The 27,908-nt window shown below is 38.2% G+C and overlaps 2 protein-coding genes across 2 annotated transcripts; one reads left to right on the forward strand and one right to left on the reverse strand.

The window, feature by feature from the left end:
* LOC114536632 lies at window positions 1-27,086 on the forward strand. The gene is made up of 8 exons (XM_028557984.1): window positions 1-334; window positions 6,763-7,223; window positions 9,326-11,067; window positions 11,411-11,547; window positions 13,954-14,241; window positions 17,923-17,927; window positions 19,604-25,969; window positions 26,456-27,086. Exons 2-8 carry the CDS (start codon window positions 6,768-6,770, stop codon window positions 26,564-26,566), a joined length of 9,105 nt encoding a protein of 3,034 aa, XP_028413785.1. The 5' UTR covers window positions 1-334; window positions 6,763-6,767; the 3' UTR covers window positions 26,567-27,086.
* On the reverse strand, window positions 11,670-12,651 carry LOC114536633. Its single transcript, XM_028557985.1, has one exon. The coding sequence runs from the start codon at window positions 12,531-12,533 to the stop codon at window positions 11,670-11,672; it is 864 nt and encodes a 287-aa protein (XP_028413786.1). The 5' UTR covers window positions 12,534-12,651.
* Window positions 27,087-27,908: the final 822 nt, after the last annotated feature.

Raw genomic sequence — 27,908 nt, forward strand, 5'->3', positions numbered from 1 at the left:
TTTCGTAAGAAACGTTGTTGTAAAAACGAGCAAAGGAACTTATTCACGCCCAATCCATAAGATTGCCATCATATATCCAGCCGAAGGTTATGAAGACGAATGAAGAAAAATAATGGGAATTCTCCCATTGCCGGGGGGAATGTTTCGTTGACTTATAGACGTATATAACATAAAGTAACGAGGGTACACAAGTGCGCCCGAAAACAAAATGCACGAACACGAGGAAACATTGCCAAAGAGACGAAGCGAAGTTAAATAATTTTGAGCTATAAAAGTAGCGAATTTAAGGGTTGTTTTGTTTGTTATGTTAATCTAAACAGTGGTTTGGACAAATGTAAGTACAGGAAACTAAGTAGAGAGGTTTAGTCAAAATAAATACTTATATATTTTCTTCCTTTTCTTTGTATTATATAGCTTCAGATTGTAATTATACTATGTATAATCAATTTTGAAACCCAAATCATTGTTGTTTTATTGTGTTGTGTACGCCATCGGTCCAATGATTGTTTTGCATTGTAGGACATTAGTTAAGCAATATTTTTGATAATTTGTACTAACCCAAACGTAAAATTTGCTAAAAATCGTGAAAATTAGCGTTAAAATCGGGTATTTATAGTGTTTAGATTTCATCCCGCCAAGCGGGATAGCGCGTTCATATGGGAATCGATTTATCCCGTCTACCTATGATCTCGCCTCTCAAAGGCGAGATCCCGGCTAGCGGGACAATTCGTTTTCCCATATGAACGCGTTGTAAGTTTTACTAGTAAAAGTAACACACGACGAGATCATAGGTAAGCGAGACGTCCCGGTGAGCGGGGTCATATGAACAGGGCCTTTGTTTTGTGTATATTGTAGCTATTTCTTTGTTTTGGCAAACGTTGTCAACTGTTGCTGTTTATCCCCTACGGTATAATAGGCGCATTAGAGTTTGTGATTATAAAGTTTGGATGCGTTTTGTATCGTTACCGAATTCGAATTGTCAAAGTTCGCTGAGTGTATCCAGAGCTACACACTGAAATGCGATGAGATGATGAAGCGGAAGTGCAAAAAATTGTCTTAATGTCTTAAATATTTAAAAGCATTGCAGCAGAAAACATTTACCTGTACCGTATGCAAGGTGATGTTTACGTCTGGTGTCATATTATAATTTATAAATGCAAGTGCACGGATATAAGCGTTTTATATCAAATTTTTATGTGATCGAATCGGGGTGATTATTTTCATCGAAATATTTCGCGCCAAGAATATAGTAAGCATGCACGGCAGTAAATTCAGGCTTTGCAACAAAATATCTCCCTTCGTCAGCGTGTTGTTAAGTTCCACTCACTCTCCCACTGAGAGAAATGTAGGGAAATTCAATAGAATCCTATTTGTGTACACACACGTTCATGCGAAAATGATTTCAAATATTTCGCAACCAAGGTTTCTCCCACACAAATGCTCTTGTCGCTAAATTATAGTTGGGGAGATAGACGTCGAGTTGTACGTGATTTTCAGAAAAATTGCATTTTGCCTTTATCTTCTGCTACCTTTTAAAATGGCGTAGCCAGCCCGACAATTTAGTCATGCTATGCTAATATTTTGGTGTTCATTGACTGTCAAAACAATGAATTTCTAAAGAAATGAATAATGATAATAACATAAAATTAGTTGGATTTGTCGAAAATGTTCCCATTAATTAGACTTGTTTGCAAAGTCATAACGCGAGAGATATATAAGAAAACGCGACTTAAGGTTTTCCACTAGCGATATTTTTCGCGCGAAGCGACTTTATTCCTTTGTATTTGAGCAATTTGTTCCAGATGGTTGCAGTTGAGAGCTCTGAAACAAAAGTAAAATGTCGATTCGCGCGAAAAATATCGCTAGTGGAAAACCGGCTTTAGACCTGTTTTAGACGTCGAACTTTCATGTGCCGAACCTAATGCTAATATGAGCCAAAGTCTGTGTTAAAGTTCATTTGCATTCAATTCGAGATAATCTATTTTTCGCGCCTCGCGCCTTTTTTTTTCGCGCCTTTTTTTTCGCGCCTCGCGTCTTCTTCGCGCCAAAGTTATAACTAATAAAAAGTATATGTGTACTATGAATACTCAGGCAAATCGTTTCGAGAACACCGTATTCGGCCATAAAATATAAAAGCATATGTCCTCAAAAATATTTACTATCACCATCTACTTCCAACAACACATGCATGCAATGTATTTTTTACATATATATATATATATATATAATATATATATATAATATATAATATATAATATATATATATATATATATTTATCACATACTTGTGCCTTTATCAGGGCGATAACAGGGTGACATAAAAACGATATCGTCACTGATATCGCTTTTTGTCACTGATATCGCTTTTTGTCCCGCTGCATTTGCCGCTGTCAAAACAAAGATGGCTGACTCGAGCAGTTCGACGTTTGTTTCAGTCGATGTCGATTGCTTTATAGAAGAAAAAGAAATATCCTCGTTCGCTGCGCTCACTCGTGACATTTATGATATCGTCCCTCAAGCGATAAAACTGATATCACCTCGCCCCTCATGTGATAACCTATACTTATATATATATATATATATATAATATATATATATATATAATAATTATATATATAAATATATATATATATATATATATGTATATATAATAATAATATATATTAATATATATATATATATATATATACACAATATATATACCGCGATGATGGTTTGGCGCTAATTCCAGGCACTAATGGACGAGATGCTGATGTTGCAAGAAAGAATTTATTCGATGTTTTTGACAAAATCGGTCTAAAGATTACAGCGCAGGTTAACCACCAGATCGTCAATTTCTTAGACATTACCCTTAATTTGAACAACGGCAAATTCACGCCATACAGAAAACCAAACAATGACCCTCAGTATATTAAAGCAATCAATCACCACCGTCTATCATTAAGCAAATTCCTAAATCCATCAACCAACGTGTATCCTCCTTATCCTCCGATCAGCAATCCTTTGACGCTTGTAAACATGTCTACGAAAGCGCACTTAAAGAAAGCCACTTTAATGCCGAATTAAAATATTCCTCCGGTAATCCCCAAATCACCTCAATCCCTTCATGTAAAAGAACACGGCGGAGAAACGTAATCTGGTTCAATCCTCCGTTTAGTAAATCCGTGAAAACAAATGTTGCCAGAGACTTCCTGCGACTCATCGACAAGCATTTCCCAATTTCTAGCCCTCTGCACAAGCTGTTCAACCGAAACACAGTCAAGGTTAGCTACAGTTGCATGCCAAACGTGAAAAACATCATATCACGACACAACAACAAGATCTTGAACCAAGCTGCTGAGGAGCAACTACCCCGTTATTGTAACTGCAGAAATACCTCACAGTGTCCACTTGACCAAAAGTGCCTATATAAGAACGTGATTTATTCAGCCGAAATAGTATTAAATAGCGAAGATGAGACCAAGCAATACCTCGGAATGACCGCGAATTCGTTTAAATCAAGATTCAGCAACCATAAAAAGTCCTTTAACCACGCCAAGTACGAGAAGGAAACTGAACTTTCAAAGTATATTTGGAATTTGAAAAGAAATGATAAGAAGTTTACACTTTCCTGGTCCATCACAAAACGCGCGCCAGCATACTCGCCGGGTGCTAAACGATGCAACCTCTGTATCGCAGAGAAACTGTGTCTATTGCAGGGTGACGCAAACAAACTCCTCAACAAAAGATCAGGGATCTTCGCCAAGTGCCGCCACCGAGAAAAATTCTGGGCAGGAAATTTTCAACGCACGCGCAAACAAGAAAGTCGCACGTCATCAAACTTGTAACGAACTGAAATTTAGTCGCCTGATGATTGCCTCTGTGGCATGAAACTCAGAGTAGCGATGCCAATTTTTTAAGAATTATGTAAATGAATAAAAATATATATATATATATATATATATATATATATATATATATATATATATATATATATAATATATATATATATATATTATATATATATATATATATATATATATAGTTAAGTTATAAAATAAGGTTCACAGAAACAATGTTTGATAATTTTAATGCTTGTTGATGATAAATATTTTAAGTTGTGAACATTTGAAAGTATTGATCGATAGAGCTAAAGACCAACTCGACTAGTGCGTCAACGCCTTATACAAACAAGATATGAGAGCTGGAACGAGCTTCTAAGACCAACCCACATTTCTAACTAACAACGCTGATTGGTTGGATAAGGATCAGCCCACTCTGGTTGATGACGTTTACAGATGTCCCTCAACCGTTACTATAAAAGAGCGTGCACAACACCCCAACCGTCAGTGGACTAGCGGAGTAAAAAGCATATGAAACGTTAGGAAGCTCAACCTTTACAGAACCAACGACCGAAGACAAGAACGCAATTCAAAAACGACGAAGTTCAGAAAGGACGAAGATTTGAAGAAAAAAGAGAAGAAAAAATTTTATAACAATATATATATATATATATATATATATATATATATATATGTTTACTTGGAGTTGTATCTGGTTTAAAACAATTTATTAAAAAGATTCTAGATTAAAAAGTACTAAATTTTCGGTAGCTAACTGCTACCTTCATCAGAGTTCTAATGTTCAAGCAGTATAGACAGACTATTATATAGTGTCACTATCCTTGCATGATTGAATAATTGGTATGTAAATTTGAGGAAAATGTTTATGCTCATTCACTGATCTTTTGTCCAAAACCGAGTGCAATGACTCAAGGAAGAGTCTTTTGTTTGTGTTATGCACTTTCTTTTCCAAAATCCTAGCATTCTCCATTGACACTTCATGACCGGTACTTTCTGCATGGTCTTTAATCGCTGACTTAATCTCTCGTCGTACGCCAGGTTTATGCTCAGCCCATCTCGATTTCCATGATCTTTTACTCTCGCCGATATAAGTGAATTGACAATCTGGACATTCAAACTTATATACAATGCCTTTTATTTCAGAATCTAATTGTTTATCTTTAGGTTTCCCAAGTATATCACCCAAATTTTGCATAGGTTTATATGCCGTACGTAAACAACTCCAAGTAAACATGTTTTCAACTGGTTGCCTAAACAGTATATATATATATATATATATATATATATATATATATATATATATATATATATATATATATATGCAAGTGCACGGATATAAGCGTTTTATATCAGATTTTTATGTGATCGAATCTACTATCAGCTCGTTGATCGTGCTGGACATGACGTCTTGAATTTTTCCTTGAGACTCGAAGGGGTTCTGCTCGATTTGTAATGCGAACAGGGATAGTATTAATATGGTGGTTGCCGGTGACCTTTTGTTGCGGTGTTTGAGATTCGTTGTTCGGCTCTTTTGATTTATAGATGTTTTGGTTGTTTTAATTATATATAAATCGGCATTGTGATGCTGATCGTCGACATCGCTTGTTTGATTGCAATTTTCCCCCTCATTAGGGATTAACTCAACAATAGCGCTATTATTATTGCATGGCCTTTTGTTGCAGTGTCGGAGCTTCGTTGTTAGGGCTCTTTTGATTTATAGATGATTTGGTTGTATTAATTATATTCAAATCTGCATTGTGATGTTGGTCATTTGAATCTGAATGTAGATTGTTTAATTTTTTATTGCTATTTGGGAAATCATTGATTCCCACAATAGTCCTACGTTCGCTGCAATAATCTTCCTTGTTATCAGGGGTTTCAACTTTCAAGTATGACCTCGCTTATTTGTGGTGGATTCCCCTGCTTCTCCAACACTTTTAATTTTTGTTGGAGCTCTTCAATGTGACATCTTGATCATGTATTGCTTTATTTTTTCATCCAAAATAATAGCAAATTCATTCAGCATAGATTCCAATCTATGGTTCCACCGTTAACTAGTTGGTTACCATCAGTGAATGGTTGAATAGTGTCCTTACTGATATTATTTACATCAAAAATAACATTTATATCGGAGCTCGAAAGAACGTGACCGCTCGCCATGATTCACAGTATATATATTAATTAAAAGCGTGTCCGTACGAAGCGTACGTCGTTCAAACGATATGTTATAGTACGTCGTTCAAACGATATGTTATAGTACGTCGTTCAAGCGATATGTTATAGTACGTCGTTCAAACGATATGTTATAGTACGTCGTTCAAACGATATGTTATCGTCGTTCTAACGATATGTTATAGTACGTCGTTCAAACGATATGTTATATAGTAGCTACGTCGTTCAAACGATATGTTATAGTACGTCGTTCAAACGATATGTTATAGTACGTCGTTCAAACGATATGTTATAGTAGGTCGTTCAAACGATATGTTATAGTACGTCGTTCAAACGATATGTTATAGTACGTCGTTCAAACGATATGTTATAGTACGTCGTTCAAACGATATGTTATATTACGTCGTTCAAACGATATGTTATAGTACGTCGTTCAAACGATATGTTATAGTACGTCGTTCAAACGATATGTTATAGTACGTCGTTCAAACGATATGTTATAGTACGTCGTTCAAACGATATGTTATAGTACGTCGTTCAAACGATATGTTATAGTACGTCGTTCAAACGATCTATGCATAACGCTCTATTGCATAACTATATTGTATCTCAGTCCATAACTGTCAATCAATCCTCTCGTTATTATTGTCACATGCTAGATCAGCTAAATACACCTATTATTCTGATCACATATGAATACAGCTACTGACTACATAATGTCGTTTAAACTTGTTCATACGTGTTTTAGATTAAATGGCCGAGTGTCTTGGTGACCCAAATAAATCAAAGGGGAAAGAAGATAAGGGATCAATAGCAGACACACTTCACGATGTCATAGCCAGTGGGCGAGATAGCAATAACCCAAACACACCAAATCGGACGGGAGAAACTGACCAGGTGGAAGTTGATCTGCAAAAGGAGGGTCGTGATTCTCAATCTGATTTAAATCAAAACTTAAAGATAAATGAATATGAAAGCAATCAAGCAGGACCACTGATGAAAGATGGCCCACCTGCCACTTCCGCGAGGCAAGGTGAAAATGGGACTCACAATAGAGCGGGAATAATAATTCTTGGTCAGGTTGGTACTGAAAAAAAAGAAATTCCTGTAGAGACCACAAGCTACATTCAACCAGACAAAAGCTACTTATCCGCTGCAAAGAAATATTTACCTCTAAATCAACCACCGATACCGCCACAACCAACAACGGTAAGGATGAAGACAATATTTTTCCAATCAGCCAGGTCATCTAATTTTAGGTCTTCTGTTCCTAAGTACTTAAATGTTTAAGACGCTGGGCGTTTTATTCGTATAGGCCATAAACGGCCTTTTGCAAAAAACAGTACCCATCTGAAACACATTTCAATTACACCAAGTCAAACAAAGATACTGGTGCACACGTCGACCAATGCGAGATATTTAAAAGCTGGGCTTCCCACCATTTCTGTAACTGGAAAAGGTTTCCTTCCAGAATTTAAAATTAATTTTATCCATGCTCCGATGTTTTTATGAATTTCCAAGAATTTATTCACATCCCTTGAAGCTTTGTGTAATGATCGCTTACAATAAGTAGCCCGTTCAGCAGCATGGCAATACCACACTTCATACATCAACAAAAAAGCAAATTCTTTTCACAATCTTTAAGCTAAGCCAATCAGAATACCTAAATTTTTAATACTTCATGTAAAATGGTAAATGATGTTTCGTTTTCCAAAAGTATAGTGAAAATTTGTTAGTTTTTGTTAATCACGTCACGCGCGCATCTTTCTTTAAAGATGATGTAAAGTCCGTTCTGCGCATATATTCTGCGCATAACAATGTTTGTTTACGTTAGTTATATAGTCTTTAGATGACGTATGCGTCCGATTGTGTCGTTTTAATTTTCTTATTTTCTTCTCGCTTGACCGGCTGTTATCTGTGATGAATATGCTTATTTTATATTATACACTGGCGGTCAAAAAGAACTGCTCAAAACAAGTTACATGCTCTCGAATGAACGTATAACTGTCCCTCTAACAATATATACGAGTAAATATAGACTAGATTACATGCTAAGCTATATGGAATATTAATATTTTGTTGACCCTCCTTTGGCCTTATAATTGATAACGGCCTTACACCGGCGTGGCATACTTTCTGTTAAGGTGGTAATCTTAGTGGTCAAAAGAAATTCACCCTATGGACAGTCTTTACAGCAACCCATAAACCATGGACGCTTTATGAATTAATTCCTTTCTTGCACTATCCCCTTGACATTGTTCCGTAGATTTCCAATAGGGTTAAGGTCTTTTTAGTGTGCACGCCAATCCATTTTTGTCACTCCCTCTTCCTGAAACCATTATTTGACAAGTGTGGCAGGTTGCATATAATATTATTGAAATATTGCTTGGAATGAGAGAATTATCCAAAATGCCTATGAAGCTCTCTCCTATATTCGCTTCTTTTTTATGAATTTGTATCTAAACAGTTCTTTTTGACCGCTAGTGTACAATAAAAGATTGATTGTCACGATTCCTGTTACATACGACAATAGCAACGTTTGAGCAGTTCTTTTTGACCGCCAGTGTATTTTGAAGAAAATTTTATTATATCTTGAAGAAAATATAAAGCGAAGCTTTATAAAGCGAAGCTTGTAAATAAACCGGCCGTTATTTAAAACTTTATATATTTGTAATTGTAAAACAAGCGAGAAGGTAGCGTTTGTAGCGACGACAAATAGCCTCGCCATCTCGTGTCCTCATTCAACAAATAAATTCTTGGAGCATTCCTTTCAGCATAATATTGCTTTTTTCTAGCAGCCTTATCTTCGTCACTCGCAATTCGAGCCTCTTCGCCTTGCGACATAAAATAAAATAATTGTGCTCTTGAACTGTCCGTTTGTAATACAACGCGCTAATATCGCATATCATTAACATTCCAAAAGTCGCTCCCCCACTGATGGAATGTGTTGCTGCGCGGAATATATGCGCAGAACGGACTTTACCTCATTATTTTATTATTATTATTATTTAACCTTATTTACAAAACGGTAACCCTTCAGTACTAAAAACTGATTTTCAAGAGGCCGTTCACACGCTAGTAAAAATCAATCTATACATTATTTACAGAAATTAACACACACAATTATATAAATTTATGAAATTATAAGAAATAAAAGAAATTACTAATTATTATCTTTAATTAAGGTACTTTTTCAAACTCTCTATACACGTATTTCTAGTTTATTATACATTTCAGTGACCTCATTATCCGATATATCGGATCTAATCAGATTAATTTAGTCTGATTTATTTTATCGTCACATTTTGTAGGTTCAATTCTTTCTCTTGATAATTGGAAAAAATTGTGTTAATCAAGCGTATATCCATCCTTTTGGCTCTGGACCACTTCCTCTGGAACGCGATTCATATGTGCCCAATCTATTTAGGGGTACTTTAAGGTTACCGGATCACCCCATGAGACAACAGTTTAGATATAAGTACAGTTGCAATACAGAAGAAAATATTTTCAACAGACCAATATTTAAGAATATCGAAGTGCCAGACAAAAACTACCCATACCATTTCGAAGCGGATAACTTTCCAAAGCACGTAAGGTCAACAGTTCAGCTCGATGTGTTCAATTTTGAGGAAGACACATTATATATGAGAGATACTGTTCCCAGTTCTGTAGTCTTCTACCTGAAATGGATGCTGAATCATATCACTGTAGAAACCTTATCAAATATTCTTACGCAAATGCAATATTTGAATTTCAATTCGTTACTTTCGACGTTAAGTAAAAACCATCTGGAAGACTGTGTCTACTGGATAATAGAGCAGACTTTGAGCACATTGGTTACGGACATACAACGACTGTATTTATGTATCGCCTTAGGTCATCTTTGCATGAAATCAAATGTGCTACCTTATCCAAGAGATGAAAAAACGACCGCAATGTGCGATCGATTTCTTCAGATTTTAAATACCTGCCTCAATTCTCACCTCCTTCCACCTTCAAATTTGAAGACGTTGCGAAACGTTGCCACTATTTTGGTCGAAAACAGCAGCAGTCCAGGATGGCTTACCCTTGCAGCATATTTTCTTCCGTATCTTGGAATAGGGTTTATTCTTGGTGCGAAGTATAATTGTCAAAAACACACATATGGGACGACAGAATACAAGAAAATGGTAGACATGCTTTTTTGGCAAATTAAGGAGATAGGAGAAAAAGAGCAGAGCCCATATCAACATTTGCTAGAATTGGTACTGAAGAAAGCTCCAAGTTTTGGTGATGCTATGATGCTATTTGAACGTTCAGAATTAGTGCGCTTCTTTACAAACGTCGATGAAAAAATCGATTTCTTTGCCAAATTCTGTCTGGAAAAAATGCGGGGTGCTGGCACGCAGAAGATAGATGAAATATTAGATGAATTTTTTAACATTCCGAAGAAGATCCGTCCCAGGATGAAGAACGTTCTGTTTCAAACATTACTTGAATTCGCTAAATCAGATGACGAGTTTCATGACAAAGATGGAAAAATTCGCTCAATCATTTCAGAACAACATTTGGATTTGAATCAGGTTTTTGACGTGCTTAGGGAGCTATCTAAATCGAAGTCAACTCGTCGTCAATTGTTGGTACTTGATATCCTCAACAACGAGCGTTTTGAAGTGGATTGGCGTGATATTTACCTTGACGAAAAAGTGGAGCTCTGTAAAATGTGGGTAATCAACAGAGTTAAAACCAAATTGCCTGAAAGCAACTATAAAGGTAGCGGAAGCCGTGCCGGTGAGATAGAGAGGATTGGGGAGATTTATAGAGCATGTGATGTCATAATACGATGTCGTCTCAACATATCAAATAAATTACTTGCTCAAATTACTTCCCGAGTTGTGGGAAAACTGATAAAAAGTGAAGATGCTATCCCCTTTCTTAAAGCTTTGCCTAGCATAGAAAATCTTTCTTTGGTTGTCCAGGAGTGCTACAAATCCTTTGTAAAGAAGATACTAAAAAAGACCCATGTTGTAATGAAAAGGTCAAGCATACTTCTGAAAGAATATTCCGGAAGCAGGTATTAATCTACATTTCTATACCCGGCTTCGTTTGCGCAAAAGCATGTACTCGTGCATTGGAGTTTTAGACGCATTGCTATATTGAAATAAACCTAATAATTTTCATAGAGCCCAATTACCGCCTTTACGTCTAAGCATGAAGCGTGTAAATTATTTCGCATTTGATACATTTCGAACGTTTGCGTTTTAACTTAAACGCAGCGCAATTGAAAAAAATAAGACAACTTAGTTGTTTATTTCAAGAGATTTATTACGGCTCTGAAAGTGGATGCATGCATGTTATAGTAACTATTGTTATTGAAATGTCACTCTAAACATGGCGTTTTCTGCATGTGTTTTCAGTCTCGCTGAAGAGCTTCTGTCATATATTCTCGACATTATTGAAGTGCCAGAAATTAAGGACAGAGAAATTAACGAGGACGATTTCCATAAAATCATTGATTGGTGCGATGTTTGGGAGGTTTTCATCACATCACCGGGTAAGTGCTTATATGCCTTTGGGGCGCACACAGACGGGGCGCGATTTGGAAACGCGGCGCGATTTGGAAACGCGGCGCGATTTTTCAAAGCTTTTTATTTTTCAAAAGCAAATAAAGTTTGTTCAGACTAGGCTTAAGCTCTTTGATAAATAGCATTTCATAGAGTAGGCATTCAAATTTCCCCGACATTTTCTTAACACTTTGAAGCTTTTCTCGATGTTCTTTGTGTCCTTGCCGTGCTGTTCTGTCACATGTTCTCCGATAACTGACGACTTGTGTTCATCAATGCGTTGGTGTAAGTGTCGGCAAGTGTAACCGACATAATCTGCGTCGCACAGATCACATTTAAAGTGATAAACAACGCATTGCTGATTCACAAGAGGCGGCTTCGTTTCTGCAGCTGGAAAATCTGCGGCGATCTTCCTGCTTGTGTAGACTGGCTGTATTTGTTTTCCGATGGTCTGGCCGAGATTACGAAGTTGCCGTCTCACCGAGTCTGCCGATTTCTGGTCTTTAAACGGCAGTATAATACGCACAACATCTGGTTTGGTGATTCTTTCGTCGGCGAGACGATCGTCGCTTTCGCATTGCTGGGCAATGAACTTCGTTATGATGTTTTCAAGCAAGGATATAGGATACCGCAGACGAGTGAAGGTTTTCTTTAGGCGTTCGCATTCTTCGGTGAAGAACTTCCATGACGATGATAAACGGAAGACACGATTGAGCATGGTCAGGACGAGCGATTTCTTATACTTCACGTCTACATGACTATCATATTGGAGCATAAGGCCGGTGTTCGTTGGCTTGATATAGACTTTCGTTTCAAACCGACCGTTCTTATTTATAAGTGTCGTGCCCAAGTAAGGTAATATACCATCGCCCTCTAGTTCCATGGTGAATTGAAGGGATGGATGCAGACTGTTGAGGGTGCAAAGGAATGCTTCTGCGGAGGCAGTGCTGCTTTGCGATGCATGTGATTGAGTCATCAACAAACCGGTGGTATATTAAAAATTAATAATATAATTAATTTACTAATTTCAAAGTGTTGAGAAAATGTCGGGGAAAATTTGAATGCCTACTCTATGAAATGCTATTTATCAAATAAAGTTTAATCATATATATCCTTTTTGATTATTTAACGATAATACATTTTGACCACTCTAGCGTCTATAGATTCCAAATTTTGATCCCAGAATGTAATTTATAATGCTACTGAAAACTCAAAATTCGCGTCGCGTTGCCGCTTCGCGTCCGGTCTGTGTCGGCCTTAAGCCCGTGGCGAATTTGGCGAATTTGTTCGCCAGAACAGATAAAAAGTAGGAAGCGATCCTACTTTTTCGCAACGAATTTTTTCACAAGCCAATCACATCACTGGTTTTCATATATCGATTCGCGTCGCTTGAATAAATTCGCCTGGTGGAAAACGGGCTTTAGGGCTGCTTATACGCACGTATACGCACGTAAGGGCTGCTTTCCAGTCACGCGTTTTTTATACGTACGGAAAATTTGAAATGCTTCTAAATTTTTATTATCTAACACCAGGTCTACAAGTGCATACTAAAATATGCGGAAAACAAAGTTCTTTCGATTTATTCACTTAGTTTCTTCAAAGATAAGGATTAGGATTTACTATTTAACAATTAGACAACGAAGACGAGTTGTCTAATTGTTTTAGTATACACCCTGTACCTAGATAATTATATTAATTTCGAAAAAATAATCGATACACCGCAATTACACCGAAAAATAATTTAATCAATTCAATTTTATACGGTCGCGCGAGCGAATTTTTCCCAAACGTTCACCATCACGAATGGACAATGGTTGAGTAGCCAATCAGAATGTTAGATTTGTAATAGACAATAGTCGGGTGTATACTAAAAGGATTTAGACTTTATGTGCGCGTACGTGCGTATGAAAAACGCGTAACTGGAAAGCAGCCTTAAAAGTTTAAAATAATCATCATCATCATCATCAACATCATCATCATCATCATCATTATCATCATCATCAACCAATTTTATTTTAATAAAAATACACGGTAGCCTCACACAACATATAGTGCTGGTTTACAGAAGGGCTATGAAAGCATGCAGAATTATATAAATAATACAGTTTATAATAGTAAAAAGAAAAACCCACGAAAACCCACCCATCCTAGAAATAGTAAAAAAGTACAAGAAGACATTCAATATAATATACACAATATCGCAATGGTTCTAGAAACGGCGGTTCGTAATACGGCGCTGAAAGTGATTTTTCGACATATAGCCTTTTTAGCATCAAGTGGGAGATTACTTCAAATCATTGATCCACTATATTTAAAACTTCGATTCAAAAAGTTTGTTTCTGGCTTTGAAGTGCTAATTTTTATTTACCTACTGTAATCATTTTCCCGTTTTTTAGGGATGGGTGGAAAATCTAAGAAAAAACAAGTTTGCAAAAAAATTTGCCAAAAGCTGGGGACTTGCATTGAAGCGGGTGACATATCTGCAAAATTCGTGGAGATGGTTGGCAGAAAGATCGAGGACGTTTCTATCTTATGCGCAGTTGTGCTGCACGAGTCTGTGAAATCAAATTGTCCAATATTCGATCTTCAAAAGCAGATTTCAGATAAAATCATTAGCTTGATGCAAGCTGTAAATGTTTGTTCTGAAATACTCAAGTTGCTTGAGTCAACGATCACATATGCAATGAAAATTTCTGAAGAAATTAATTCAGGTGAAAGTTTTGGAATCGAAACGTTCTTAAAGGTTTTAAAAGGTTTTAAAGCAAACTGGCGCGAAAGTAAAGTAAATGAATTTGACAAAGATCAGTTTTGGGGAGCACTACAACCTCTTATAAGTCCAGCCGAAGCTCTGCAACCTTTGATAAATTCCTTATCTTTCACGACCGTAGCGAAAAAATGCTTAAGAGATTTAAGCAATCAAACTGAAGAAAGAAAAGAAAATGATGAACCAGTTTGCGATCTGATTTCGTTGATAGCGTTCCTTAAAGACAAAGCAATTGAAGAATTTAGGTCCCAATGGACTCCTGTGTTAAAAGATCCAGGAGCACTCAATGTCGAAACTATGAAGTCCTTATTTGGTACTTTGAAAGATGCAGATCGACTTGATGGAGAATTGGAAATACTAGAAAAATTCTTCAATCAAAATTTTTCACCTGAATTTAAAATCTACACTAAAGATTTTCTAAAATATCCTGATGTCTCGGAGCAAGTTCAACACGTCATTGCTATACGAGATATCTTTGGATTGGCAGGCCTTTCAAACGAAACAGCGCTTTTACAATTCCAAACCATTATGAACACTGGAGACGAGCTTACACCAACATCGTTGCATCAGTCAATGGAAGAAGTTAAGCGAGTATTTTCATCTTTTTCTGGAGAAGAATTAGATGGTGTGATTAAGGAGCTGTCGACATCTAGCAAATTGGTTAATTTCATGGAAGAAATTGTCGACGATGATATTCGTTTCCTTATTGATGCCGTTGAAGAACATTTTGATCAGATTGTATCCGAGTCGTCGGTTTCGGACCTTATTGATGTACATGGCTTTCTAGCACATTTGATTAAGAGGAAAAATGACGAGGACTTAGATCTTCAAGGCTTTCTTTGCATGTTAAAAGAATCGTGCGTTGGTCATGAAAATATAGCAGCGAAGATTAAACAGTGTAGTACTAATGTGAACAGTATTCGTGGATTGTACACAAGCATTGCAAACCGGGGTGAGATGACTAAAGAGGTAATTCGTAATTGCCTGAACAGGGGAGAATATTGGGTGTCGCAAAAAGATGGAAACTGCGAGACAAACATGAGCTACGTACCTCAAGGAGGCGGCGAAGAAAACAGACGTACGTACTGTCTGCCAGATCTACATGATTTACGAAGTCGTGCGCATTTGATTGTCACCTCCCGTAAAAACGCCGTTAAAATACAAACCAAACAATCACAGGAAAATAGCGAGGTGATTGATTTTGATAACTTCATAGATCAAGTTAACCTACTGACGGAGATTTCAAATCTGTTGGTGCAATTGCGCTCGTCGGGCTATGTGAAATATCGCCACTTTTGGACGAAGATGAAAACCACTGATGATCTCCAAGCAGTCAGAAACATGTTGCTGCACGATCAAGAAAACTGGGAAAATATTCTGAAAACTGCACGTGAAACTTTCTACTTCCTCAACTATTACAGTTCCGATCAAATATGCAAGCTTCGTGATATCTTGATCAACAAATCCAGTAATGATCATGACGAAGTCCTTTCATTAATTCATTTTGCGGATCGCAGGATCACTAAGCAACAACTACAAAGGCATCAGAAGTTGAATGAAGCATATTCAAATGACAGCCCAGAATTCATACTTTCCAGTGTTGGCGAAGCTTTGGAAAGCATATTTGGCGAAGCACAGAATATCATTAGATCAATTACAAGCGAAGAGGAAAATCAATCGCGTTCTACGCTGGAGGCAAGAGTTACCCCTGGAAAGATTCTCGTCGCTAGTCTGGAACAGGATAGTTCATTGATGATCAACGTCCTTCTTACCTTGTACGAAGACACATCAAACGCATTTCCAGAACCATATCAAATTGTTTTCTGCAGTTCTAAAACAAACTGGGACGAATTATACCTTCTACTGCAAAGATGCTTCGTGCGTTCCAAGTTCGAACATCATAAAAGTCTATTTTGTATCGCGAATGTTGAATTATTACCAAATGAGTTACAGTTTAAATTAGTTAAGGCGATTAAAGAGAAGCAGAAATACTACGAAAGCTCCGAGACAACAAAAGAAAAAATCGATTATCAACTTGCTTTGATTTGCTGCGGTGGTGACCATCATCATATTGTGGAACAGTTTTCCCAATATACCCATCGCATTGCTGGTATGAGTGATCATTCCCTCGGACATCGACTCAAATCTGGTTGGCCTGATGTTAAAATTATCACATCCACACTTCCTGGTCTTGGGAAAACAGAACAAATTAAACGTCAGGCATTGGATAAAGGTATGGGCGTTGTTACATTTTCGATAAGTGGTCCATTTGAACCAAACAAACTGATCCAACGTTTGAAAAAGCTCAAGTTAAAAAGGTATCATTGCCTGCATCTGGATATTGGTGAAGTAAGCGATTTATCGTTATTGAACACATTCCTATTTCAACTTATCGTCACTGGAATGGTTTCAGCCGGGAATCAATTTTATCATCTTCCTACAACGCACATATTCATTGAAATAGCAAATACTCTAAAAGATAAGCTCCGTGAATCCTTGACTGTGTTAAAGTATTTCACCCAGAATCGCTTAGAGTGGCAAAATTACAAGAATTTTCTGGTCAGCTCTAAAATCACAAGCAGCGTTCAAGTCGTTTGCCAGTATTTGGACATCTTCGATCGAGCATGCATTAATTCAAAGGAGGTTAATTTTAGCGGGCCAAAGACGTCGAAGCCTTTGCCAGCGGACCGCTGTCGGCAGCTTCTGGCGAAGTATTTTTCATCAGACGTCGATGTCACCTTCACAACCCTCCACACATTTCTGAAGGTTCTAGCAGATCAGCTTTTAAAATTCTCCAAAAGTGCTTTTTTCAAACTTGAAAATCTTGAATCTATGGTGGGTAATGAATCTATGGACGTTCGAGACAATCTTTTCCTTGCCCTTTTGGAAGTATCAATGGATTTTGCATCCCGTGCCATCAAAACGTCTCCTTCACCCGACAAAAGGAATCTTTTTGAAGAGGAATCGGCAAGAGCTTTAGACAGAGGTATAGCCTCGACTGGGGCTTCTGCTGAAGACATGGTCAAAAGAGTAACAGGTATGATACAGTGGGAACACAGCAATCATCTGTTGGTCGTGTTCCATGGCCTTAACTCACAAGCAATCACTGCTGTATATCGAGATAGATCGCTCGTCCCTCAAAATGTCGAAGAATTGTTAAAGAGTCAAGGAGTAAGAGGAAATACCGAACTTGAAGACATGGAGGCCTTGAGTCAAGAAAAACTGCAGGAGAAATTGGAAAAGATTGCTTGCATGAAAGTGGTTAAAAAGGACAATCTATTTCCAGGCTACGCACTGACTCCAGATAATATCCTCAAAATGATATTAATCATATTACGTGTGCGTGCAAATGTTCCCATCATCATCATGGGGGAAACAGGCTGTGGTAAGACCAGCCTCATTCGTTATTTGGCTAATACTTGCGGCACAGAGTTTTGTACATTCAATCTTCATGCTGGAATATCGGAAGGAGAAATCACTGAATTCATCGAAAAGAAAGAAGGACACGCTAACGATTCCAAAGAGAAAATTTGGATTTTTCTGGACGAAATCAACACGTGTGACCACCTAGGTTTGATCAACAATATGATATGTCATCATTCCATGCTCGGGCGACCAATATCCAAAAAACTTGTGTTCCTAGCAGCTTGTAATCCCTACAAGTTACGAACTGAAGAGCACATCAAGACATCTGGTCTTGAAGGGAAAAATACTACAGATGAGTATTCCAAACTGGTCTATCGCGTCCATCCACTACCCGAAGCCATGATTGACTATGTTTGGGATTATGGTTCATTAAGCCAAAAAGATGAACGAAATTACATTCAGAGAATGGTGATGGTGAAAGAATTTCCAAGCAAATACAGAGGATTGCTTGTTGATCTGCTCGCTGGATCGCAAAAGTTTGTTCGCGATGCTGCAAATAATCCCTTTTGTGTCAGTCTACGTGATGTACAACGATGCATTCATCTGATCAACTGGTTTGAGAAGATGCGAAATCTCAAGGAAACAAAAGATGAATGTTTTAGCAAACTTGAAAAATATCGTTTGATTTCACAACAATACAAAAAGAATCCGACGATTAGGAGCATTGTCCTCGCTCTTGCACATTGTTATTTGTCCAGATTGCCAACCACAGAGCTGCGAAAAGATTACCGAGAAAGCATGATGGACGTATTTAGCCAGAATGGGACTTCAATGAACTGCAATGAAAATTCTGATGCTTTTGCAGACATTGTACGCGCGGAAGAAGAAGATTACTTGAATCGCATGGAACTTCCACATGGCACAGCAGAAAATGCCGCCCTACGTGAGAATGTTTTTGTAATGCTGGTTTGCATCCTTAACCGCATTCCAATTTTCGTAGTTGGAAAGCCTGGTTGCAGCAAATCATTATCTATTCAATTGATTCGAAGCAACCTACGCGGACGCGATTCACGAGATCCTCTATTCAGACAGTTGCCACAACTTTACGTCGTCTCATATCAAGGCTCAGAGTCGTCCACATCAGAAGGAATCATGAAAGTGTTTGAAAAGGCGCAAAAATATGAATCCCACACCAAAGATGGTAATATACTGCCTGTCGTTTTACTGGATGAAGTTGGATTGCCGAAAATTCAAAGTATAATCCTCTTAAAGTTCTTCATAGTTTGCTGGAACCTGGTGAAGGAAAATTGCCCGATGTTGCAGTTGTGGGTATTTCAAATTGGTCGTTAGACGCCGCCAAAATGAACAGAGCAATTCACCTGTCCAGACCAGAGCCAACCAAAGACGATTTATATGAAACGGGATATTCGTTACATTATGCTGATGGAAAGGACAGCACGAATCATTTAGCGAAACGAGTACTACAATGTTTAGCTGAAGCCTATTTTGAATATCAAGCCCAACAAAGCCATGCAAATTTCCATGGTCTTCGCGACTACTACTCCTTGATTAAGAGTTTAACGGGTAGCAGTAAGTTTCAGCAAGTTAACATGTCATTGCAGCGAAATTTTGGTGGCCTCCCTGATGAAGTATCCAACATTCAGAAGATTTTCCTTGACAAATTAGAGACGATCATGGTATCCAGCGATCAAGATGTTATCCCAGTAATCAAGTTAATTCAAGCGAATCTTGAAGATCCCTATGCTCGTCATCTGATGCTTATAACAAGTGGAGATTCAGCCCTTGGAATTTTGAAACAAAGTTTGGTCAACCTGGAGAAGGAGCGTATCACGATTTTTGGCAGTCAACTCGAAGAGGATCTCTCTGAGGACTATAACTACAGGATTCTAAGTCGCATTATCCTTTGCATGGAGCGCGATTGTGTGCTGATACTAAAAGACTTAGAGAGTATCTATGGAAGTTTGTACGACCTGCTCAACCAGAATTACGCCGTAGTCGGTAACAGGAAGAACTGTCGTGTAGCACTTGGAGCATATAGCAACCCGATGTGTCAAGTGAACGACGGATTTCGATGCATTGTTCTCATGGATGAACAAAACGTGTATAATTCTGACCCGCCATTTCTTAACAGGTTCGAGAAACAAGTCTTGCGATTTTCCGATGTGCTGACCGAGGAACAAAAGAATGTTATCACCGAGCTCCACCTCTGGGTCAAAAAAATGTCAACAGTGGAAGGTTTCGAGTCACATTTTTGCGAAAGAGATATGTTCATTGGTTTCCACGAGGACACGCTTCCTTCATTGGTTTTATCACATTCCAGCGAGACTGACATGGAAGAGATGTCGAAGAAATGCAAAGAAGATTTGATGTGGATAGCTTCCCCTGATGGTGTTCTTCGAGCACAGAAGTGCGATCGTTTGAAAGAAGCACGACAAGAAATTCAGGAGTTAAGCGAAAAATATTTCAAGAAACCACTACATCAAGGATTTGCTACCTTCATGGAACATGTTATGAACAACTATCAGAAGTCATCTTTCTTTGGCAGTGATGAGGTTGGCTCTAAAACTGTGATTATGACGTTCTCCAACATTTACACAGACATTCGTCAGTGCCTGGGAAACCGTTTCAAGAGTCAAGTGGAACGACTGAGTGCGTATAAGTCAGAGAAGCAGTTGGCCGAAAGAATCAATGCATTCTGGAATGCCAAAGATAAAAAGTTGCTAGTATTGCAGTGTAAACCAGATTCAGACGCTCCACATTTACTTCTTGCCCGTACCATCATAGAGGAAAAGAGAAATTCGTACAAACAGTCTTCGTACGAGACGGATACAGAAGGAAACAAACACGTTTGTATTGTAATGCACGTACAACGTAGAGAAATTGAAGACATTCCGTGGCAGTTCAGTTTTTTGTGTGGTTGGAGACAAGTGTTTCTTGACGTCCTTGAAGCTCCTCTTGTTCCGCTGAATAAAATACTGGGCGAAAGTGTGCAACAACTTCTCACATCTTCCATATGGCCTATTCGCAGGTTTACGCAAAATGATCTCTTATGGTGCTTCACCTGCATCAAATATACCCAAAGCCAAAGACCGTTGGATAGTGTTTTGCACATCGCTCAAAACCTTTTCAACTCAGAAAAAGTTTCGCGAGCCGTCGAAGATCTTATCTTGCAGTCGATAAGCACAAACGATCACAAACCACCAGACGAAGATGCACAATTAAAAGAAAATTGGCAAGTACAAGTTGCTTGCGACCGCCAGTCATTGGTAAATTCGTCAACCCTCTACTGCGCAATGGAGCAGTGTGTCTCTCGGTTAGTTCGGAAACCACTGGCAAAAATTGTATACTTCTTAGAAAAGGAGAATGCCTGGCCCCCTCATCTGGCTGGCGACTTTCAACATACCCGGATATCAGCGCTGGAAAATCTTTGGTGCAATTTTTTCATAAAGAACGCCATTCTCGGAATATCAAACCTTTCAGAACCGCGTGGGGCAGAATCATATGTTCTTGACACGAAACGCTTAGATCTTAGCCTGCCTTTCATCCAAGTGATACTAAGAAAAATTGACAGCATCAAGGAGCTGTTTTTCAAAGATTGTGCAACAGTCGCAGAAAATGAAGAAAATTTGGATGAAAATGATGAACTAACGCCGATTGCCCGGCAACAACAACTGGAAAGAATTTCAAAGACCATCATAAACCTTATACCCGAACTCACTAGTATTTCTTCAAACTGTCACGATTTATATCTGAAAGACGTTCTGGATATAGTGACAGCGGATTTCAACGAAACATTAAGTCGTTCTCAGAGAGTTTCCATAGCACAGGCAACCTTTAGTTCAGAAGTTGAGCAGCATTTGCCAGCGGAAGATATGCCTCAATTCTGTGCACTTCTTCACATCTTTGTATGGGACCATCGGGAAGAAATACTCGATTCGCTGAGAATGATTGATTGCTGTCGCCCATTTATAGGACTAAACGCTTTGTCAAATATAACAGACGACGTATTGCTCAGTTCAGAAGTTACTATGGTTAAAATAAACAAGACTCTACCCCCACAAGAACAACCAAGCCAAGAACTGAATGGCGGCAATATGACCGAGGAACCACAAGGAACAGTAGAAACCGCTAAAACAGAAACCCAAGAAGGACATCAAGCGTTTATAGGACTCGACTTTCTGCCACGATTAACAGATGACATGCTGTACAGTCCAGAGGTAACAGATAGCACTTTCCAAAGCTCAAGGGAAGTCGAGTATACTAAAAGTGAAGAAGATGAATTCCAGAAAATAAGATCCGCCACAAACGAAACGGAGAGTATCCATGACAATGTGTTTAATTTTCAAGCTGAACCTAAGAAAGATGAAACGGAGCAGAATCAAACGATCACTGTGGAACTTGATATGAAAGATAAATTGCGAGATTTTTCAGAATACGAGGAAAACGATTTTGAAAAGATAAAGAATTATGAATCTGACGAGAAAGATGTGTCCGAAGAGGAGATAGAGGACGGTAATAACTCAGAAAGATTTGGAGACATTTTGGTAACAGTATACTGTAAGGAAATGTTTCCTTCACAACAAGTTGTCGAACAAAATGGTGGCTTTGAAATGTGGATGCGAAATGCAAACTTATTGCTCTCGTCAGCATTCAAAATCAGCGAACAATCTCCAGCATTCCATTACCTACGTTTGTGCGTCGACTTCGCAAGGATCATTTTTACTTCAATTGCCTTACCTACGAGTTTATGTTCATTGTATACTTTAAACGAAATTGGCTTAGGTCTTGAACCAGAATACCTGGATCACGAAGATTCATTTCAAACAATAACAGAGAAACTAATTCAACCATTAGAAGAAGAAATAGGAGAAAATAAGGATAAACGAGAAGCTTTACAGAAGTTTTCATCTCTGTTCTATGGTCGTTGTATTGACACAAATGTTGATACCTGTTGTGCACGCCCGATAATAGAACAAGTTTTGTCTTTGGAGAGGCCAAAGTTAGTAATGATGATGAGTCCTGTCGTCTTACGGTTACTCATGGTGGAAGAAATGCAGTCACCTGGAATATTCATAGATTTAATCACTAATCCAAGCGCTATAGAGAACTGTCCGTGTCTACAGAACATAAATGACGTCTTCGAAGTTCGTTTTTCGGACGGCTTAATTAATCACGACTCGTACCCAGCAGTGATGATTTGTGATCTAATTCAATCTCTGTTAAATTTCAAAGAGAAATTTAAAATTGATGATATTGTTAGCTCCGACTCTAAAGTTCTTATGCTTGCTAAATCTGCAGCGGCATTGATATCAAAACCTGGTGAGAATTGCGGTCTAAGTGTACTTTCAGCTGTAGCATTTCTTCGTGGATTCTTCACAATGTTGGCACACTTCGTTTGTGGAGACCCGGGTGTACTCCAGGATCAGAGTCCGTATGCTCATATGATGAGAGAAGTCAATTCAATACTCAATGATTCCCAAAAATCTTTACAAACGTTCTTCATGAAACAACTCAACAAGAAGGCAAGTCTATTTGATATAGGAAAGTGGTTCAGCAACAGTTGCACACTTTTGTCGATAGAAGAACAATGGCACAACGAAAGAAGTCAAGATAAGGCGATGTTTACAACTGTATTGAAATATCCCGAGTATGCAGAAGCGACGGAGGCGTATTGGAAAATGATATCAAACGAAACATCGTATATGGAAGAATTTTTGAAGAAATGCGAAAATTCTCCGAAATATGCATTTTCCCTTATTGGGATGCTCATCAATATGGTCTATTTGCAGCGTGCAGTACGAAAACTCAATATCAAGGATGAAGAATTGGTTGATTGGGTTGCTAGCAAAATAGATGCGTTTCCAAAATTGTTTCAACAACTTCTGCTTGGAATTGTTGGCCGTCGTGATTTCGATTGTCCAGAACTTCAACTGTCACCAGAGTCATCAGTAGAAGATGTTGAAATGGCGCTCTTAGTCCTTCACATAACCAGTGTCATCGCCACAGGTCCACAAACTGAAAATGTGATATTCTACCAGTACCTCACCAATTCTGCTATACTTGAAAATGTGTGTGCTCTTGCCCATTGCAAGGATGAGATTCGTTCCGTGTTCAAATACCAACCTTGTGTGCACGAATCCGCCCGTGTTACCTGCTCCTGTGGTTTAAGGTTGGCCTTTAAAAGTAATATTGATAAGAATGTGTGTCCAGACTGTCATGAAACCCTGGGTGACGATACAGAAAGCGCCGCGTCTCCAAAAACGAATGCCAAACGCCCACTATCGTGTCATGGGGATACAATTCCGGAATGGGCTCTCTGTACAAAACACATGAGTCCAGCAGTTTATCGTGCCTTACACCTCATCGTTTACTCAGCTTTCTACGCTGGAATTGCTCTCGGAACTTCGACAAAGAAGGACTTGTCCAGAGTTTTAAATACATTACATGGAACGGATCCAGGCAGAAATCCGGCGAACATTTGTTTTGAAACTATCAAGACTGATCTCTGCGTTTTCATGAAGATTCTCAGTTGCAAAAAAGATATCGCAATCGAAGCTATACATGTAATGGTCGAAAAAAGTTCCGATCTCATGACTAGTGAAACGTCACATGGAGCAAATGATTGTTTAACACCAACCATGTGTCAAGAATGGGAAGACAAATTTTTCCAACGTGTAGAAAAAGTAGTCTTGAAATCGTATAGGGCATCCAAGGGAACAGAAAAGATGATAGAAATACAACAAACGGAGGACAGTAAAGCAATGGAATGCCGTATCTTGGAACGCGACAAATATCCTGAACTAGCGAAAGAGCAGAACCGGCAATTAAAGAGACTATTTCGTGTGACAAAGCAACCATGTTTCGAGGATTTCCGTTCAGCATTTCTGCATTCTCCTCAAGAGGTTCAAACAAAGCACAGTTTTTTTACCCTGTTCTTTGCAAAGTTTGAGCAATTCCTAATCATTGGTGACCTGAATCATCTGCTAAAATGGTCTCGACTAGTATCGAAAGCATTAACCCATCGCATTAGTAGGAAGGATGCACAGTCTAAGTCGATCGACGACTTCATCGGTGGCCATCTTCTAGAAACCGCCCAAACACAACAACAAACAGAAAGTTTGCAGGAGTTGTTCAACAATTTTAAGAAAGCGTGGAACAAAATGCGTTATCGGGTTAACCAAGCGCTTGTTGGCAAAACGGAAATGCCGCGACTGTCAGAGACGCAATGTGTTGCTTACTGTCTAATGGATGGTGATTATGGAATCTATCTTAAAACCGCTATTGAAATCCTTGTTTCTTACCAAAACTCGATTATGGACACAGTTATTTCTTTCTCTTTACATCAACATCCAGGTTTAAGCTTCCTTGAAAGAGAAAACTGCAGTGGTGTCATGTCCGCCTCAATTCAAGATGTTAAAGAAAAAGAAATAATCAATTTTCAATGGTCAGATGATTTCTTTCAGGATGCACAAAACAATCTCGAGTATGGGAAAGGTCGAGAAATCACCTACGATTTCGAGAGAATGGAAATGGTCATTGCAAAAGAAATCGTATTTGGAAAATGTTTCTTGACAGGAACGCTTAATAAGTTTGTATTCGCAAAGGAGTTGTTTCACTCCTGTGGTCCGTTATTGAGTGAGATCAGATCACAAGTTGCACAGGAACAAAGTTTGCCGGATGATGTACGTAAAGGGTTGTCGAACTTAAAAGAACGGAGAATAAAGGAAGCTCAAGACCTTCTTCAGCATATCGAAGTGCTTATTTTCTTGCTTAAACGAGAATTAAAGAAGATTAACGTAGATATGACTTTAGAAGAGTTTGCCGAAAATTGGTCGCCGATGTTACCAAGTCCCTTCCCTGCAAAGTTGTTACCCGAGCCGAGACGATTGATCAAGATCAGACACCTTGCAGCTCTTTACGAAGCACTCGAAGATGTGCTTGCAGATGGAGCTATCGAAGGACTCGCTGACAAATTCCGAAAAAAACTGCCAGATGAGATAGAAGAATCCGTCAGCACCATGGTTGGCAAAGATATTGAACAGTTGAAACCGCCAAACTTTCTCAAAGCACTGCGTCGTTTCATTTTCCGCTATCTTTCATCAGAAACTGAAAAATATTGGCCGGAAGAAAGAAAGTCATTGCAGTCCTGTTTGGAAGAACCTTCACTGTGGTTCCCACTACAGCCACCCCACCTGAATGACATTCCACGCGAAATCACTCTCAAGTACATCCACTCAATTGTGAAGTATCTCGACGAAAAGGTAAATAGAAGACAAGTTGTTTAGGGTGAATAGGACAGTGAATCGTGAGGTGTAGTATATCATGAACTTATATAGGGACCTGTTGCGAGTAGATAGCATAGGATTTAGTCAATAGTAAAAAGTTTAAATGCTTGTTATCCCCGGCTTTGACATTGACAGATTGACAAAAGGTCTTTGTCATTGTCATGAGAAATGGATGGTTATAATTTTATAGAAAAACATGGTATATTGTGCATGTAGTAATATACTGTGCAATTCCATAATTGCGTTGTTCAAATGAGCATAAAATAATGATGTTTAAAATTAGCATTTCTATTGTTTTAACTGCGTAAATAACGCGAACAAGAGGAGCGTTTCGCTATTTCCAGTATTTTTCCTCCAGTCTGCTGAGAAATGTCAATCTGTCTTGAAAACGGCTCTCGAGTACAGTATTAGTTCTCATTCAGACAGGCACGCATTCGTTCAATAACAAATATTTCTCTTCAGGAGAAAGTTGGCGAGTCGAAGAAGGAAAGTCTTCGAGTTTCCTCCGTTCAACAAAAGACGACCAAACAGTCTGGTGGGCGACGTCGACTTAAAAATTTCTCCCGCGCATGATAAGTGAACTTAATCCGTTAATATATATCCGTGTATGCATAAATTAACGGCTCGCAATAAATTTAAATGCAGTGACAGTTAAAATTTATTATTAAAGAAGCATATACATGGAATAACCTTTTTAGAATTACATATGGATCATTATACGCGATCTTTGCGTCAATTTCAAATTTTGAGCTCATTCAAAGTTATTAGGCTGCTGCATTCAGACTGAGTGCTCGGCACTTTTTCTGACGCTTCCAAATCAAATTGAAGAACGGACACTACCTCCAGAGGTAGTACTTAAACCTTAGGGCACTGTACTCGGCAGGTTTTATGAATTATGAGCATGCTTTGACTTTGGGCACCGGCGCCGGGCACTCAGTCTGAAGTCAGCCAATGGACTATCTCTTTAATTTTATATCTTTATTGTTCAAATTAGATTAGATGGCTGACTCTTAGCAGTCACAGAAGAATATAAATAGTAGCTACCATAATTGCCTAACATGTAATTAGTAGCAAACTATAGTGTTACAATTTTATGCACAAAATTACAAAAAATGTATACGCATGAAACACAATATTAATTTACCTTTGTTAAAAAATATATCGATTATAGCTGTAACTGTACGTCGTGATTCAATTGAAAATACAGGCAATGCAAATGGCAATAAAATTCAGAAAAGAGAAATAAAATTCACATTTTAAAAGAATAAATATTCACAAGAAATGGGCTAGGAGCCTACTAGAAACCATATGGCCTTTTTTAAGGCACCTAGGTTATTAAAATAAATGGCAGTAAAAACACTCGTTTGTGGCTCTTGACGAAGAAATTTAATTCAAAATAACAAAGCACTTAATTCATCAGTGATCACCGACAATAGCCATCGTCGGTGACATATGAGGAGAGCCACTGAATCAGTCAGATTCAAATTTCTACACGAAATATAACTTTTTAATAGCTTTAATTTCATGTGCGTCGGCTTGGCGACAATAGTTAATAACGATTCGAAAGTTTAGAAAAAAACTAAAAATGACAACAACCAATATCTTTATAAACGATTTATCTATGACATTCGTTTAATCTGAGTGAAGTGTGAGTATGTAGATTTTTCATTGCATATACAAATCATACTCGTATACATTACATAATTTGCATGAATGGTTTTTCTGGAGCTCAAATATTTTCATTCCGGGCTAGTGTCCTCAAAGTTTCAACATGAGATCAGCCCTGATGAAGACACTAGACCGAGTGTCGAAACATTGGGTCATGAATATAATCTTTGTGTGGGGATTACTTTCATTAATTAAACCAGATTTAGAGTAGCGATAATTGCGAAAGATTATATACCTGGTTGTCGTG

The sequence above is a fragment of the Dendronephthya gigantea genome, unplaced genomic scaffold (assembly GCF_004324835.1).
Source record: "Dendronephthya gigantea isolate DGI-Jeju-01 unplaced genomic scaffold, DenGig_1.0 000142F, whole genome shotgun sequence".
Taxonomy (NCBI): Eukaryota; Metazoa; Cnidaria; class Anthozoa; order Malacalcyonacea; family Nephtheidae; genus Dendronephthya; species Dendronephthya gigantea.